The sequence below is a fragment of the Engystomops pustulosus genome, chromosome 2 (assembly GCF_040894005.1).
Source record: "Engystomops pustulosus chromosome 2, aEngPut4.maternal, whole genome shotgun sequence".
Taxonomy (NCBI): domain Eukaryota; kingdom Metazoa; phylum Chordata; class Amphibia; order Anura; family Leptodactylidae; genus Engystomops; species Engystomops pustulosus.
This window is the reverse complement of record NC_092412.1, coordinates 72,129,008-72,146,861: the sequence shown is the minus strand read 5'-3', so window position 1 is coordinate 72,146,861 and position 17,854 is coordinate 72,129,008. Positions and strand designations below refer to the sequence as shown.

The following is a 17,854-nucleotide window of genomic DNA, read 5'->3' as shown; positions in this document are numbered from 1 at the left end:
GATGGACTGTGAGAAGCCAAAATAATAACCCATTATGGAAACTACACCCTTCAACGTCTGAAAAAGCGTTTTTAAGAAGTTTGTTTAACCCTTTAGGTTTTTTAGGGGTTAAAACAAAATGTTGGTGTGGTCTACAAATTGTAATATTTTTTTACAATACATTTATTTTGGGTGGAAAATTTGATTAATGGATCAAATGAAAAAAGGCTCCACAAAGTTTGATACCCAATTTCTCCCGAGTACACCGATACCCCATGTGTGGTGGTGACCTGCTGTATGGGTGCACGGCCGGGCATAGAAGGAAGGAAGAATGGAGCGCCATCAAGAGCAGATTTGCTATGTCACATTGTACAGGCTATATATATATATAATTTTTTTTTAATGTGGACCTATAGGGGCTTATTATTTGCCACATGAGATGCACTTTTCTGGTACATAATTTTGGGGCATCTATAGCTAATTGGTGAGATTTTATTAACTCTTTGTTGGTGGAGGAAAAGAAAATCATTGATTTTTCGGAGCATTCTTTGGGGTTGTTTTTTACAGGGTTCACTTTGTGGGGTCCAATAACGATTCTGCTTTAATATGCAGATTGTCACAGACGTAATGATGCCAAATATGTGGGGGTTATGTGTAGTTTTGTTAAATTTTACTGAATAAAAACTTATTTGGAGAAAATCTTGTTCATTTTAGCATCCCCATCTTTTCATGTGCATCATTTTTTTCTTTTTCGGTTGACGGATCTGGTTAAGGGCTTATTTTTTGTGATAAATGCTGTTCTTTTTAGTGGTCTAATTTTGGAGTGTGTAACATTTTTGTAATCACTTTTTAGAGCATTTTTTAATGGTATTACCGTAATTAAAAGTTATCTTTTTTTCTGAACATTTTTTGCGGTTTTTTTTCAGCGTTTACCGTGCGGGTGCAGTAATTCTGGTGGAATTTAAAAGAGGAGAATGTACCCTTTCATATAAGGATGTTTCCAGGTTCCAAAGACATAAATTTCCACAAATGAAGTTATAGTGAGGAGCTGTATATGAAAAATTTCACTCCCAACTATAACAGGGAATATCTACATATCTATAGTTCTGTGGCACTTTTTCAAATGACTCCAAAAGTGGGGTTCTAGGTACAGAAAATTTTGTCATTTGTAACAAAAGCTTATTTTCAGGGTAGGGCTTAGAGGTATAAATACTCTACATCCAAAGTACTAAATAAAATGAGCACATCTTTTCCTAAAACAAATGACGGTATAATAATATAATTTGAATTCAAATGAACTAAAAAGAGATTAAAAATACTTTTCGTATAAAGATAGTCCTGACTACAACATAATTACATTATTTTTACTGAGAATTAAACAAAATCCAGAAAACTATTGCATCCATTGTTAAAAACAAACCGAACAAACTAAAAATACTCTCCAAGTAGCAGCACCCCCACCAATAAACAAATTATTATGAGCTTAGAATAAAAACTACTTCGCCTTACAGATACCAATCTATTTTTGTTTGCTTATATTTCCCTGCTGAGTTGAAAGCAGAGATTTAAGTAATCCCACATATCTCTTTTTTTATATAAGATCTTAGACGTCAGCAAATAATAGGGACTTTGAACAACTAAAAATACACATTTTAGGAGTCGTATAAAAACAAAGCTGAATACAGCTGAGGTTCTATGTGGTTCAGGGATAAATTTATACCAACCACACAATAAGAGTTCAGAGCTTCAAACTCTATTAAAGGGCACTGCATTCTTTTAATGGGGCTGCTGAACTATGATTTTTTTTTTCAACAATCCATTTTAAAGATCAAGTATTAAATGAGAGATTAATTTATCCTGAAAAGTGGTTATTGAAGCTACAGTAACAAAAAAGTTTATATCTGCTCCATTAGACTGACTGCAATTTAAAATGTTTGAGGAGGAAAAAAACTGTTTTTTAAAAACCAAAATTGCTTTTTGACATTAATTGTGGGGTGGATTTAAACCTCTATACATCAAAAGAAGTTCCACAGGAAATTGGTTACATTATTTCTTCTTTCCCCACAATCTGCAAGCGGAAAAAAATACTGCTGATTCAGGGATTATTTCTAAATCACCCATGTGAACTGGACCTAAGAAGTAAGAGCCATACTTGTTCGTTGTTAGCGCTGTATAGAGAGGTCTCACAAGATAAACTTGCCATTAACACAGAAAATGGTGTAGGCCCCGATTCTGCGTGACAAATTACTTTAAAATCTAACTAAAGGATCCTTTAAAATCTAACTAAAATAAAAAATATCACCGTTCTCTGCAAATTTTCACTGTGGAGTAGATATCAAATAGGTAAATGGGTGGGAGTCCCATAAAAGAGGGAATTCTAGAAAGGATATTAAATACTCTACCTGAGTTGCTGTCCCTTTAACCTATAAAGCTCTGCACTGAAACCTGACCTTGGCTCTTTAACTCTCTACTACACCCTGTCGTAGGCGGTATATTAAAAAAACTAGTAAAAAAATATCAAAATAATTGGAAAAAACCCATTCAAAATCCAAAGCAAATGTGTCCCATTGTGTCCCAAAATGCCAGCTCTATCAAAAATATTCAATGCAATATGTTGATCTCTTTTTGTTCCAGCTTCTCAATACAGGCGGTCCCCTACTTAAGGACACCCGACTTACAGACAACCCATAGTTACAGACGGACCCCTCTGCCCACTGTGACCTCTGGTGAAGCTCTCTGGATGCTTTAAAATAGTCCCAGATTGCAATAATCAGCTTAAAATTGTCTGTAATGAAGCTTTATTGATAATTCTTGGTCCTATTACAGCAAAAAAATTTGAAACTCCAATTGTCACTGGGGCAAAAAAAAAAAATTGTCGGGATCTACAATGATAAAATATACAGTTTCGACTTACATACAAATTCAACTTAAGAACAAACCTACAGTCCCTATCTTGTATGTAACCCGGGGACTGCCTGTACATTGCATGGAATATTAAATTGTGCCACTACTAAATACATTTTGTCCCACAGATAATAAGATCTTATACGTCTTCGTAAAACCTAAAAATAAGTACTGGCTTTTGGAAGGTGGGTGAAGAAGGAAATACAAAAACAAAATAGGTCTACAATGTTAAAAGGTAATTTCTCATTCATAGTTCAATAGTTAGATCTTTATACTCTCTATTGACATAGCAAGAAACAGAATACCATGGATCCCATGCAGATGAAGATATGATATATTGGTGCACACATAAGGTTGGAATGACTCTTACCTGTGCAGTTGTAAATATTCTCGAGGTCGGTTTAGTAAATGTAGAAATCTATCCACTATCTTGTTCTTACCAACCCCCTGTAAGTAAAGAAACAGATTATAATATAAAGGAAATCTATCATCAAAATACAGGGTTATAAAACAGGGGCACTTACTTATAGATCCAGGCACTCTGACTGTGGTAATCTTCTTATAATTGTTATCCATGGCCATTCTAAAAATAAATCAACCCCAAATGCTCTGTGGGGCATTATCAGAGCCACTCCATGTGGAGCTTCACAGGTGGTTATACTGTGCAGGAGCAACCTCCGAATGTGTGTGATTACAGCTGGAAGAGGGAAGGGGGAAGAGCTGAGGTAGAAGAGGAGAGTGGCAGACATGCTGCTGTACAGTGTAACAGCCTGTGAAGATATCGCACAGAGGGGCTCTGGCATCACCCTCAGAGCTTTTCAGGCTCATTAGAATAATTTTAACAGTTGATATTAAAAGGAAGGAGGCCATGAATAACAAATATAAGATTAACACAGTTACCGTATTTTCCGGACTATAAGGCGCACATAAAAGCCTTGGATTTCCTTGGAAATCCAAAGTGCGCCTTATAGTCCGGTGCGCCCTATAGGAGGGCAGCGGACCCTACTTACATAGGTCCCCGCTACCGGAGACAGCAGATCTCCAGCGGGAACTGCAGACCACGCGGCACGAACAACTTCTGCCGCGTCGGTCTGCAGTTCCCGCTGGAGATCTGCTGTCTCCGGTAGCGGGGACCTATGAAAGTATGGTCCGCTGCCATCCTCCACCTCCCCCTCACCTTCCCCGTTCACCTCTCCGCGTCGCCGCGTCTCGTCGGGTCTCGTCTCCGGGTCGCGTTGCGTCTCTTCTCGTCAGGTATCCGCTCCACCCCCGGACCTCCGCCACGCCTCCGGACCCTGCGCCTTATAGTCCGATGCGCCTTATATATGGAATTATTCCATATATAAGGCGCATCGGACTGATGCGCCTTATATTCCGGTGCGCCTAATGGCCCGGAAAATACGGTACTGTACCTGGATCTATGAGTAATTGTCCCTGGTTTATCATGCTGGATTTTGAAGGTAAAATTCCTTTAACATTCACTTTCAAATAAATGACAGGAATTTCAAAAATAAGACAAAAGAGGTCTCAGAACTAAGATAAAACTCTGCAAGACATGGAATGTCCAATCCGGAATGTCCGACAAGGATTCGGAGGTGCCGCGATTCGCTAAGATCGTGCGTCCAATTTCCTGCATGTGTCGCTTCCCTGCTCAGGTCCGTCGGAGTACACCATCTTCTTCCCGGTGCATGTAAGTCCGTGTCTTGCGACACAATTTTGAGAGTTAAGTTCCGCGGTTTGTCCGAATCAGTCGGGTTTTCTGACGGCCACGCCCCCAATTTGTGTTACATGAAAGCCGGCACCAATGCGCCAAAATCCGATCGTGTGCGTCAAAAACCCCTGTGCGATTCAGGGCAAATTCGGGAAACCCGACGGAAATGCGTCTGACAGACCCTTAGTAAATGTGCCCCATTATGTGGCTATACCTTACATGTCTAAGATGACAAAACCTTTAACCCTATAGGTCATTCATAGGAGAAGAGAGGGAAAACCTTTATAACGGAAAGGCATGTTATGTTAACTCTGACATGACTAAAAAGTGTTGCCAAACTTAAATTGCAACAAGTTTCATCATAAAAGACTCAATAATGAATGTGGTTATTATTTTCGTACTCTATAGTTACTGGAAAATATTTTACTTAATATGCACACAGAGCATGAGTTAAGGAATGTTTAGGCTGCCATATACAGTAGCTTATATTTTATTGATTTCTGCCATATTAGAATATGGTCACCTAATTGGAACCATTTAAATTAGTGAGATGTAGTTAATGCACTCCCTTTAATGAATGCTTTATGAGATAATGTGTAATAAAGGCTTATAAATAATGTCATATTAGATCAGGGATTCAAGCAGCATTAAGCATACAAATAATTCCTAGTAGAAACAAAAAATTATCACATATGAGGCTTTAAGGGGTTGGCCACTAAGAAAGATTACCAGGGTCTGTACAATACCCTAATATGATCCCCCATATAATACTTACCCAGGCACACAAATGATGGGGAAACATCAAACGGCAAGTACAATTTGTGGCACCCATAGATGTCTATGGCACTCATCACAGCAGCGTGGCCGAGGCAGGAGGCTGCCAAACACGCCCTGCCATGCATAATATAGGACATGTCCCACACCCCCTTAACTTTTAATGGAGAGGTGTGAGGAGAACCCCCAGACAACGCCGAGGATATGTTTGTGTGCATAAGGCCTTTGGCAGCCAAAAACAATATATTTTTATATTTTCCTCAAAATCAGCAGTTAAACCTGAAATGAAAATTTACTACCTCAGAACCAATGTCATCTGTTTTATAAGAAACAAATAGAATCAGACAAAAACAAATTGTACCTGATTTCCAACAAGTAAGAGGTGTTCTCCAAGAAGGAAGTCTTTCAACATGTCTTCCATGACCCTCAGGTGCTGCAAATATAAATAAACTACTGAAGTCATAGATTTAAACCTTTTTGGAAAAGAAATTATATTTAACTCTCCACTTCATTACCTATTACCAGGAAGAGGATGAACAGTACAAAACCCTAATATGATACCCCATATCATACTTATACTTACTTATAAACTATTCATGTACATGAACGTATGGGGAAACATGAGCTGGTTACGTAATTCGCAGCCGGAAAGATGTCTATGGCACCCAGTAGCGGCACTACGACCAACCCGGATGGCTACTGTGCATTATATAGTACATGTCCTATAATTTTCTGTATTACAGCCGCGGTACTGTACTGTAGTTTTCAGCTGGTATAACAGTAGCAAACAACTTACACTTCCCTCAATCCAATGCGGCACAGCCGGCCGCTGTTGGTATAAGGAGGCTCACTGCTTTTACACCACATTAGGCTTATAAAAAAATGTCTACACCCAGACACCCACATTAAGTAGAGCTACAGAAATATTATGTCCGTACATGAACCATTTTCCTGAATTAAGATAATATGTACAGATCTAACAGTGGGTTTGTAAATGATGTACTAACATTCTGGGTTTCACTTTTCTTGATATAAAGTGAGTTGTTCCTCCTGGTCCCTCGCCTGTCTGTTGGCTGTTGACTTCCCTAGATACCTATCACGCCTGGAAATCCCTGTGTTCCATAGCTGCAGTAAACAGTAAGGCTGCCTTCAGACGAACAAATGCCCGCATGGCTACGGTTGGGCATATGTCCGCCGTGATGGAGAAGAGGATGGGTAACATAGAGGTGGGTGACATAGAGATGCACAGCACATTGCCGTAACCCGGAAAAAGATTGGACATGCCCTTTATTTTTCCCCCGTGTACGCAGCGATACGGTGAATATTTGCGGCCCTACAAGCGTCCCCCATACGTTCGTGTGAATGTAGCCTTACACTGCATGCAGACAGAACACCAGGAGCAAAGCGCTATATTCACACTGCAAAATATACAGGTATAAAATCCATCACAATGCTTTACTACTGTGACGTGTACTTTAGAGATCAGGGACTGAGTCTTAAAATTCTATTTCATCTTCCTACTTCCACCTGCCTGCAAGCTAAAAACACTATTTAAAAGACAGATGGTTTACACAATTTACACATGTAGCAACTTTTGGTATTATAGGTAATGAGTTAGAGGGAGGCTATCAGTAATTTCACCACAGAAGCTGCAAGGTGTAAGGTTTTGACATTGGTAGCTGTAGATTTGTGTAACCTTACCTTTGTGGATTTATATTTCAGGGTTGTAGCTGAACCTGGAGCACTGGGGGAGCTTCCTCAAACCGTTGTGCTCTTTGATGTGTGCATGCAAACTTTTCTTCAGCCCCCTCCTTTGCTGTAATATCTTTATACAGCTCTTACTCTGAGCAGAGGTGAACTGAGACAACTCACACAGGAGGGCACCACAGTGCTTTAAGTCCAGCTACAATCTTAGAATATACATAGATTTTTCAAAAACCTGCTGCTACTGTCAACAAATACAAAGGTATGTTTGTATGTTTACCGTCTGCAGCTTCATATATTCAAAACTGCTGGTAGACTTCCTTTAGGTAAACTACTGCAGCAAACTGTAATATCTGTGCTGTATGGTGTTGAAGACACATGAAAAGATACCCTTTTGTTACATGATGTTTTCTTTTGTATGTTTGGAATGAGCAGACAGCAATGCATTATGATGAATCAGATGGTAAATACCAAATAAAGATTAGAGGCCCTTATACACAGGGTGTAAGAAGTGTAATAATTGTAGGAGTGTTAATTCTTAAACATTGTCACCTGTAACCATATCATAGATCACAAAACAAGCAAATGTTCCATTGTGTACTAGACTCCTCCGTTGTCCTCCATTGTTGGGTGATCAGTTTATGTGAACAAAAAAATGCTGTTGCTGTAAAAAGGACTTGCCAAAAACTGGAATATAACTATTAAATCTTTAAATTAAATAAAGGGGTAGCAGTAAGTTAGGGGATAAAAATGCAAAAATGGAGGTCTCATTCCTACTAATGGATGGATGGATGGATAGATAGCTGCTTGACCAATCAAGCATTGAAAATTGCATAGTTCTTAAAGATTTCCAGAGCTCTCATTCATTGGATAGGGGTTAACAATCAAACTTGGTACAGCCCCTTTAAATGGCCCACAGCAGAATTTTAAAACTGGCTTTTGATGGTGCACACATTGGGGCAGATTTATCAAGCAGTCTGAAAGTCAGAATATTTCCAGTTGCCCATGGCAACCAATCACAGCTCCCCTTTAAAATATTCATGAGCACTGGTGAAATGAAAGCTGAGCTGTGATTGGTTGCCATGGGCAACTGGAAATATTCTGACTTTCAGACTGCTTGATAAATCTGCCCCATTGTGTCAGGTCTGCTGCAGACTTTGTTCTGCACATAATATGTTACAGGGGGTAACATGTTGCAGGGGTACAGTCACATGCACAAAGGGTACGGTCACTTGCACAAATAAATCACAATACATATCTAATTTAGATTGTTCTTTCTTAAATCTGCATCAATATTTTCCCTTTTTATGTAAATTATCTCCACGGGATCCATTGCATGAGTTTTGGGGCAGACTGCTTAAAAACGGACCGAAAACAGGTTTAAAAGCCATGTGTGGCATCACCCTCAGTGTGAACCTGCTTTTATCTGTGAAGAGCACAGGGCGGGAGAGGCGGATTTGCCAATCCTGGTGTTCTCCCACCAAATGACAAGTGTCCTGCACGGTGTTGGGCTGTGAGCACAACCCCCATCTGTGGAAGTCAGGCCATCATACCATCCTCATGGAGTTGGTTTCTAACAGTTTGTGCAGACACATGCATATTTGTGGCCTGTTTCTCCTGTTCCTCCTTGCACAAAGGCGGAGGTAGCAGTCCTGCTGCTGGTTTGTTGTCCTCCTACAGCCCCCTCCATGTCTCCTGGTGTACTGGCAATCCTTCTTGCCACAGCTCGCATTGATATTCCATCCTGGATGAGCTGCACTACCTGAGCTACTGGTGTGTTTTGCCGAGAGGGAGGTCATACAGGCATGTGGAGACCACACACAAAACTGAGCCTCATTTTGACTTGTTTTACAGACATTACATCAAAGTTGGAGCAGCCTATTGTGTGTTTTTCCACTTTTTTGTGGTTGACTCCAAATCCAGCCCTCCATTGGTTAATAAATTTGATTTCCATGGATTATCTTTTTGTGATTTTGTTGTACAGAACACAATATTCAATAACAATATATCATTCATTCATATCTAGAATGTGTAATTTGAGAGTTCCTTTTTTTCAGCAGTGTAGTTTAGACACAGGGAGCATCTCTATAGGGGAGATTTATCAGAAGTGTCTGACGTAAAATTGTCCAGTTGTTCATGGAAACCAATCAGAGCTTAGCTTTAATTTTATAAACAGCTGAGCTCTGATTGGTCTCAATAGTTAACTAGAACACTTCTGCTCCCAGACACTTCTGAAAATCTCCCCCATTGTCTCTGTTATTATATGTCTGTTGGAACAAACTTCTGCTAATGTTTTTTTTTCATTCTCGTAACATAAACTAATGAAGCACATAATAACTTCCCTAAGCACCGTATCACATAATCTGCCCTGAAACCATATAAAAGACATTTTAGGTAAAACATCCTGCATTTGGATTATTCTGTTCTCCTAACCTAAACTGTTATAAAAATGTGTCACTAATTACAAGCAACAAGATGCTGCCAAAATGTGAGCTGACCCACTTCCCTCTCCATGCTGATTGTTGTATTACCTTGAGGACAATATCATGCTCAGATAAACAAATTAGTCGGCTTGCTGCATGCATACATATTCTAAAATGACTCTCTCTCAGTGACTGATGTACAGAATACTTGCCTCCCACCCTCTTGCTTTTCTCTAGCCAAGTGATGCTTTCAGTGAAGAAGCAAGAAACAGGTCATGTGGAAGTAGGTCAGCCAAAGTCCTTAGAAAAATATGGCTTGTCAGTGTAAAGAAGGCTCAGCCAACCCTGTATATAATATGACCCTGGATCACTCAAGGGAGCCAACATAGTATCCTTGTATCTTATCAATACTAGTAATGGCCATTTCTCTACCTATAGTGACAAGTAAAGAAAAATCTATTTGATTTCAGAAATAAATGAAGGATCCTGGTAAAAATAATTTTCATGTGTGAAAAATCAATATCTAAAAAGTTAGATGTTGCCCCTTGTAACCAAATATATTACAACTGTAATGGTCCAAAAAAGAATTGGGGAACATTAATAAAAAATCTGTGCAAATAAAGTAATTTGCTTAGAATCCAACCCTACTAGAGACCCCTAGAATACGCAAACATACACACACATACACATCCATCTATCCATTCATACATACATCCACAGGGGGTTGTATAGAGCATCAGGTATTTGCAAAGTGTAAAAAAAAAAATAAACTTTTGCAAATTAAAAAAAAAGTAACCTGTACTGTGCATATGTATTCAGCAACCCCAGTCAATGCATTTGTAAGGATACATTTGGAGATCACTAACACATTGTAAGGCAACTTTTAGCTGAAAAGACAATTGTTGGGGTAGTCAGGTCACAGATTCTCAACGGGATTTAGGTCTGGATTGAGTAATTGTAACACATGAATGTGCTCTGATGTAAACCATTCCATTGAAGGTTGTATGTTATAGTCATTGTCATGCTGTTAGGTGAGCCAATGTCATAGTCTCAAGTAACTTGCAGCCTTAAACAGGTTTCCTTCAGGATCTCCTTGTACAGTGGGTATGGAAAATATTCAAATCCCTTTAAATATTTCACTCTTTGTTTCATTAAAGCCAATTGGTAATTTTTGCTCATTAATGTACACTCTACAGAAAAAGAAACAAAAAATGAAAATATTTTTGCTAATTTATGAAACAAGTATTCCGCCCCTTTGCACAGTATTGAGTAGAAGCACCTTTTGAGCTAGTACAGCCATGGGTCTTCTTGGGAATGATGGAACATGTTTTTCACATCCGGATTTGGGGATCCTCTGTCTCTTCCTTAGAGATCCTTTCCAGTTCCCTCAGGTTGGATGGTGAACGTTCGTGGGCAGCCATTTACAAGTCAGGTCAGGGCTCTTACTGGGCTAGTGAAGAAAGATCACAGAGTTGTTCTGAAGCCACTGCTTTCTTATTTGAACTGGGTCATTGTCATTGTCATGTTGGAAGGTGAACCACCTTCGGCCCAGTCTGAGGTCCAGAGCACTCTGGAAGAGGTTTTGATCCAGGATATCTCTGTACTTGGCCTTATTCATCTTTCCTTCAATTGCAGCCAGTTGTCCTGTCCCGGCAGCTGAAAACCCCCCATAGCATGATGCTGCCACCACCATGTGTCAGTGATGGGATTGTATTCGGTGTTTAGCAGCACCTGGTTTTCTCTACACATACCGCTCACAATTAACACCTAAACGTTCAATCTTCATCTCAGCAGACCAGACCATTCATGTGTTTTTTGCAAACTGTATGCAGCTTTCATATGTCTTCTGTCCGCACACTCTGCCAAAAATCTCCTACTGGTGGAGGCTGCAGTGATAGTTGACTTTGTGGTACTTTCTCCTATCTGTCTACTGCATCTCTGGAGCTCAGCCACAGTGATCTTGGGGTTCTACTTTACCTATCACCAAGGCTTTTCTCCCACGATTGCTTAGTTTGGAAGGACGGCCAGGTCAAGGAAGAGTTATGGTCGTGTACCAAACTTCATCCATTTAAGGATTATTCAGGCCACTGTGCTGTTGACTGCTTCAGAAATGATTTGTATAGCACTGACAGAAGTGCCGTATATACTCGAATGTAAGCTGACTTTTTCAGCACTGAAAACTCGGCTTATACTCGGGTCAAGAAAAAAAATAGCATGCAGTGCTGGCACGCACGGACCTGACGCTGGGGACAGAAGAAGAGAATACCTGTGGGGGGCGCCGGAAAGGTGATTTTTGTACTTTATTTTTTTAAATGTTACCTGGGACAGATACTGGATGGCTATATACGAGGGCAGATGCTGGATGGCTGTATACGGGGGCAGATGCTGGATGGCTGTATACGGGGGCAGATTTTGAATGGCTGTATACAGGGGCAGATTCTAGATGGCTGTATATGTGATCAGATGCTGAATGACTGTATACGGGGGCAGGACAGATGGCTATTTCCTGGGGTCAGGAGGCTGGCTATATACTAGGGGCTTGTTGGTTGAGGGCATGGCCTGGCTATATACTGTGGGGCACAAGCTGGCTATATACATAGGGGCACTGGCTGGCTATATACTGGGGGCATAGGCTGGCACCAATGTATTTCCCACCCTAGGCTTATACTCAAGTCAATAGGTTTTCCCTGTTTTTGTAGTAAAATTAGGCCCTTGGCTTATATTCGGATTGGATTATACTCGAGTGTATACGGTGGTCAAGTACTGCACTTGGCTATCTCCAACACTGCACCAGGGGTGAATAGAGCAGCTTGTAAATAATTTTCTTAAAACCTTAAAAATACTTGGTTTATCACCTAACATAATATTAATACACACTTAACTTTGTGGCTGTATTCTTTAAAAGTGAACAAGAAGTTGGAGAATTCTAACACTCCAAGTAAAATTTCTTTTATTCCACCTTGTCTAAAAATATATGGTAGAACATATAAATTCATTGCATGTGCAATAAGTTTTAAATCTACGAGTTTCGCTTGATGCCTTACTCATCGTATAACAAAAAACTATTTTACAGAGATTTAAGAACAAGGAAAAGGGAGGGGTTGTTTAAACGTAAGAAAGACAAATAAGTTCTTTACATTTGTTCTTAAGTTGAATTTGTATTTAAGTCGAAACTGTATTTGTTATAAATGTAACTAAAGGCAATAAAACTACATTACAGACAACTTACAGCTTATTATTGCATCCTGGGACTAAAGTAGAGAATCCAAAAAGTTTCACCAGAGGTCACAGTGAGCAGAGAGGTAAGTCTGTAAGCCAGGTGCCCTTAAGTAGGGGACCGCCTGTATTTTATTACTCACCTGCGCATTTTCATAAAACAGCACATCTGGCACTTTCATCTTCTCATCAGGATTAAAAACTGGTACACTAACACTGCCAAGTCTTAGAATTCCAGATTTTATTTCACCTATAAAATAGTAAAAATTAGAACACTGATATATAAGACAAAAAATTGCTATCCTCAATCTTTTCACTAGGCAAAGCCATAAGAAATAAAAATAGCAGAGAAGGGCAGAAATTACACAAATACTTGATTTATTATTTTATAGGTGTATGGGATAAAATAAAGTACATGTTTCCTTTTTTCACTGAATTGGGTGTTATATATCTATATAATTTCTAAATGGAACTTTAATGTCACAGCTTTTACCCCTCTAAACTAGCAACACATCGGGTCAGATGGGTATGAAATATCCTTTCTAGAATCCCTTCTAGAATCTTTTATGTAAAATTTTGACCATTTACCAATTAAAATCACCTTAAAAATCTTGAGTAAATGAGAAGCTAAAATTCACATTTAGCCTTCGATGAGTCACTTTTAGAGGCTGAAGGGGGAGAATTATTTCTGATCTTGGGATTAATAGTACCTAGAATCATGATGGTATATTATTGATGAGAATCTCATCTTTCAAATCACAACTCCACGCGTGTGCACTACTCCCTCCTCAACACATGATACGCACCGCTCCCTCCTCCACAGACGGTGTGTGCTACTACCTCCTTCGCACTACTACCTCCTCCACAGAAGGCATGCACAACTAATTCCTCTACACATGGATGCACTACTACCTCCTCCACAGAAGGCATGCACAACTAATTCCCCAACACACGGATGCACTACTACCTCCTCCATACTACTACCACCATAGACAGTGTGCACAACTACCTCCTCCAAACATGTGGGCACTACTCCATCCTCCACAGACGGCATGCACTATTTTACCTTGTACACACTACTACCTCCTCTACACACTGGTGCATTACTACCTCCTCCACAGACTGCGTGCACCACTACTGCCTCCACACATGCGTGCACTACTACCTTATTCACAATACAACCTCCTCCACAGACAGCGTGCACTAATATTTCCTCCACAGACAGAGTGCACTACTAGCTCTTCCACAATACTACCTCTTCCACCGACGGCATGCACTACTAACTTCTCCAAACACGGGGACATTACTACCTCCTCCACACACGGGTGATCCACTGATTCCTCCGCACTACTACCTCCTCCACAGACGGTGTGCACTACTACCTCCTCCGCACTACTACCTCCTCCCACATTTGGCGTGCACTACTACCTCCTCCGCAGACGGCGTGCACTGCTACCTCCTCTGCACTACTACCTCCACCCACATTTGGCGTGCACTACTACCTCCTCCGCACTACTACCTCCTCCCACATTTGGCATGCACTACTACCTCCTCCGCAGACGGCGTGCACTGCTACCTCCTCTGCACTACTACCTCCTCCCACATTTGGCGTGCACTACTACCTCCTCCGCAGACGGCGTGCACTGCTACCTCCTCTGCACTACTACCTCCTCCCACATTTGGCGTGCACTACTACCTCCTCCACACACGGATGCACTATAACCTATATCGGACGCACAGCACGGTTTTGTAGCTCACAGGACCTGAGGTCACACTAAATAATTTGTGGCACAGTAAAAAATACTCCTCCTATTTTTTTAAGGAGTATTTTTTCTCTTAGAGGAACACTAGGTGAGTTTTCTGCATCCATTACAGGTTACAGGGAGGGATGCAACTCTATGGTATCCATCCCAAACCTCTGCTGTATTTGTACAGGAACAGCTACTCACTGGTTGTTACCAATCTTTACTCCTCCTTCCACTTTCAGGAGGGAGGTTGCCTGCTTTTTAAAGATATGTAATTATTACCCCAGACTTTCTCCTGAAGGCTTAAAGTGAGAAATTAACCTGGCATACATTTGTACATAGAACACAAAACACATAGAGCACACACCACATCAGAGTACACATACTTCTGGCTAGTACCTACTGTCCGCACTATATCAGTTCTCTTGCTTAGCGGTGCCAGCACTTGCTGCTGAGATCCTGCACAGGAAAGTATCAAGCATACCTATACATAACCATCTGTAAAAGCGTCATTGATGGCTGTATACACATTAATTTGACCTCTGTACAGGCCTGATGGGATCTCAAAGATGAGATTCTTATCTTTAATTAGAGTCCAAAATAAAGGCATCTGCAGTGAAGCACCCCCTCCAGCCTATAAAATGGATTGGTGTCATTTTCACATGACTTTGGGGTGATTTATGTGGGTGAGACTTCACATTAATGAAGGAATTCTAGAAAGAACATTTCATACTCTACCTGATGGGGCAGGTAGTTTAGTTGGGTAAAATCTGGTGACAAGGTTCCTGTAACTGTACTTTTCCTCACATTTTCAATATGTCATTATATTTAGTTTTTTGAGATACCATACTGATATAGACTCTGTTCCGTTTACTAACTCTCCCAAAAGAAAACCTCTTTATGTAAGAAAAATAAACAATGTACATGGTGGTCATAATTTTCTAAGACCCAAGTTTTTAATTATTTACAGTGTGGAAAAAAATTTGTTAAAAAGATGAGAGAGGCCTGTAATTGACACGATAGGTAGACTATGAGAGACAAAATGTGAAAACAAATACACAAAATCACACTGTCTGATTTTTAAAGAATTTATTTGCAAATTATGGTGGAAAAGGATAAGGTTGAAAACAAAAGTTCATCTCAATACTTCGTTCTATGTCCTCTGTTGGCAATGACAAATGTCAAACGTTTTCTGTGAGTTTTCAGAAGGTTGGCACACACTGTTACTGATATCAACATATTGATATTCTTCCATGAAGATGTCATGTTATGGGGCTGCCGCTAGGTAAACTTTCATCTCCCTACAAAGGTTTTTTATGGAGTTGGGATTTGGACACTGGCTAGGCCACTCCAGGATCATTGTCATGCTGAAAGGCCTAGCCATGACTTTGCTGATAGAAGGAAGTTTGCACTAAAAAGTTACAATACATGGCCCCATTTTTTCTTTCATGTACACGGAGCAGTTGTCATTGTCCCTCTGGAGAGAAACAGCCCCAATGCATGAAGTTGCACCCCCCATGCTTCACAGTAGGTATCCAAATGCTCTCTAGCAAACTACAGACTGACCTGGATATGTACTGGCTTAAGCAGGGGGACACGTCTGGCACTGCAGGAGTAGTGGCAGCATAGTTTGTTTTTTCAGGTCATTCACTAGATCCTCCAGTGTGGTCCTGGGATTTCAGCTCACCATTCTTGTGATCATTTTGATCCCACGGGGTGAGATCTTGCTTGGCTCCCCTGATCGAGGGAGATTATCACTGTTCGGTATGTCTTGCATTTTCTAATTATTGCTCCCACAGTTTATTTCTTAACGCCAAGCTGCTTCCTATTGCAGTTTCAGTCTTCCCAGCTGGTGCAGGTCTACAATTTTGTTTCTGGTGTCCTTCAACAGCTCTTTGGTCTTCACCATAGTGGAGTTTGGAGTGTGACTGTGACTGAGGTTGTGGACATTTCACTTTTATACAAATAACAAGTTCAAACAAGTACCACCGGTAATGAGTGAAGGACAGAGGGTGCGACAACGCCTTCAGTTTTTCAGATGCAGTTTTTGAAGTCGAAACCAGGAATGGAGTAAACTTTCCACCATAATTTGCAAATAAATTCTTTAAAAATCAGTTCTTTTCACATTTAGCCTCTTGTAGTTGTGGTCTACCTATGACGTCAATTGCAGGCCTCTCTCATCTTTTTAAGTGGGAGAACTTGCACAATTGGTGGCTGACTAAATACTTTTTTTCCCCACTGTGGTTGACGGTCTGCAGCAAGAGCTTGTTTTCTGCAGGGAGAACTGTAGTTTCAACAGAGACAGGAAAACTCCCCTCAAATGTTTTAAAAATCTGAAAAGCTTTGTTTTGTATTACGCGAAGAGAGAGAATTCTGGCAAATTCTACTAGAGTTTTTAGCAATTTTTAAGGGGTTTGTATTACAAGATTTCACTTTACTCAGTTTAATGGCAATATAAAAAAACAGCTGTATTCAGTCCATGAAATATGTGTGCATGATGGCTTTATAGTACTCCAAGCAGAGATACTGTCCGAGTAGGAGACTGTAGTGCCCCACTTATTAATTTCCATAATTAATACCAGCAAAAAAATGGTGCTGTTTTGGTGCAGCAGAGGCTACACAAAACCTTCTAATAACACTTGATAGATCTAGGGCAAGATAGAATGTTGCTGTAAACGGATTAATAAATCATTTTCCTTTGAGAAATAGATGAATAGACGCATCACTGTGTAGTAATAGTTTCACCTGAACAACATTTAGCTAACCACTTCCTGGACAGTTACGTCATGATGAACGCAGAAGCTGAGCCCATTAGATTACAGCGGGATCCCAGCTGTTGGCCCTTAAGGCAACACAACATCTAAAGGGCTTTAACAAGACTTCCCCCCAAGAATTGCCACCAAAAACATCAGTATTGCGGCATATTGCTCTGAACAAGTGATCAGATAATCACTTGTTCAAGTCCCACACTGTACAAATAAAAACAAATAATTAAAAGATTATAAAATGCCCCATCCATCTTCTCAATAAACATCGGATTAAACATAAAATGCTTCATCCAATATAAAAATCCCATATAACAGTGATGGCGAACCTTTTAGAGCCTCAGTGCCCAAACTTTAACCAAAAGCCGCTTATTTATTGCAAAGTGCCAGCACAGCAATTTAAGCAGTGATTTATTTCTCCCTGTTCTTTGATAACTTTCAGCCATTCAGTCTCCTAAGGACACCAACGCAGTTGAAAGGAGGAGGGCAAATTTGCCTATCATTGTAGGAAGATTCTGCAGGCAGATTCTTTGAGTCCTGTCTGGTGAACTTCATGCTGGGGTGATGGCCTGGGTGCCCACAGAGAGGGCTCCGAGTGCCACCTTCGGCACCCGTGCCATAGGTTCGCCACCA

General features: G+C 40.4%; 1 protein-coding gene across 1 annotated transcript in view; it reads right to left on the bottom strand.

Moving 5' to 3' along the window:
• The window catches only part of VWA8 (von Willebrand factor A domain containing 8), a 209,711-nt gene that overhangs the window by 122,531 nt on the left and 69,326 nt on the right, over window positions 1–17,854 (bottom strand). The window contains exons 20-22 of the mRNA XM_072135279.1: window positions 12,855–12,961; window positions 5,730–5,801; window positions 3,254–3,330 (exon numbers count right to left, since the gene is read on the bottom strand). Of these exons, the coding sequence (XP_071991380.1) occupies window positions 3,254–3,330; window positions 5,730–5,801; window positions 12,855–12,961 (256 nt within the window). The remainder of the gene's footprint in view (window positions 1–3,253; window positions 3,331–5,729; window positions 5,802–12,854; window positions 12,962–17,854) is intronic.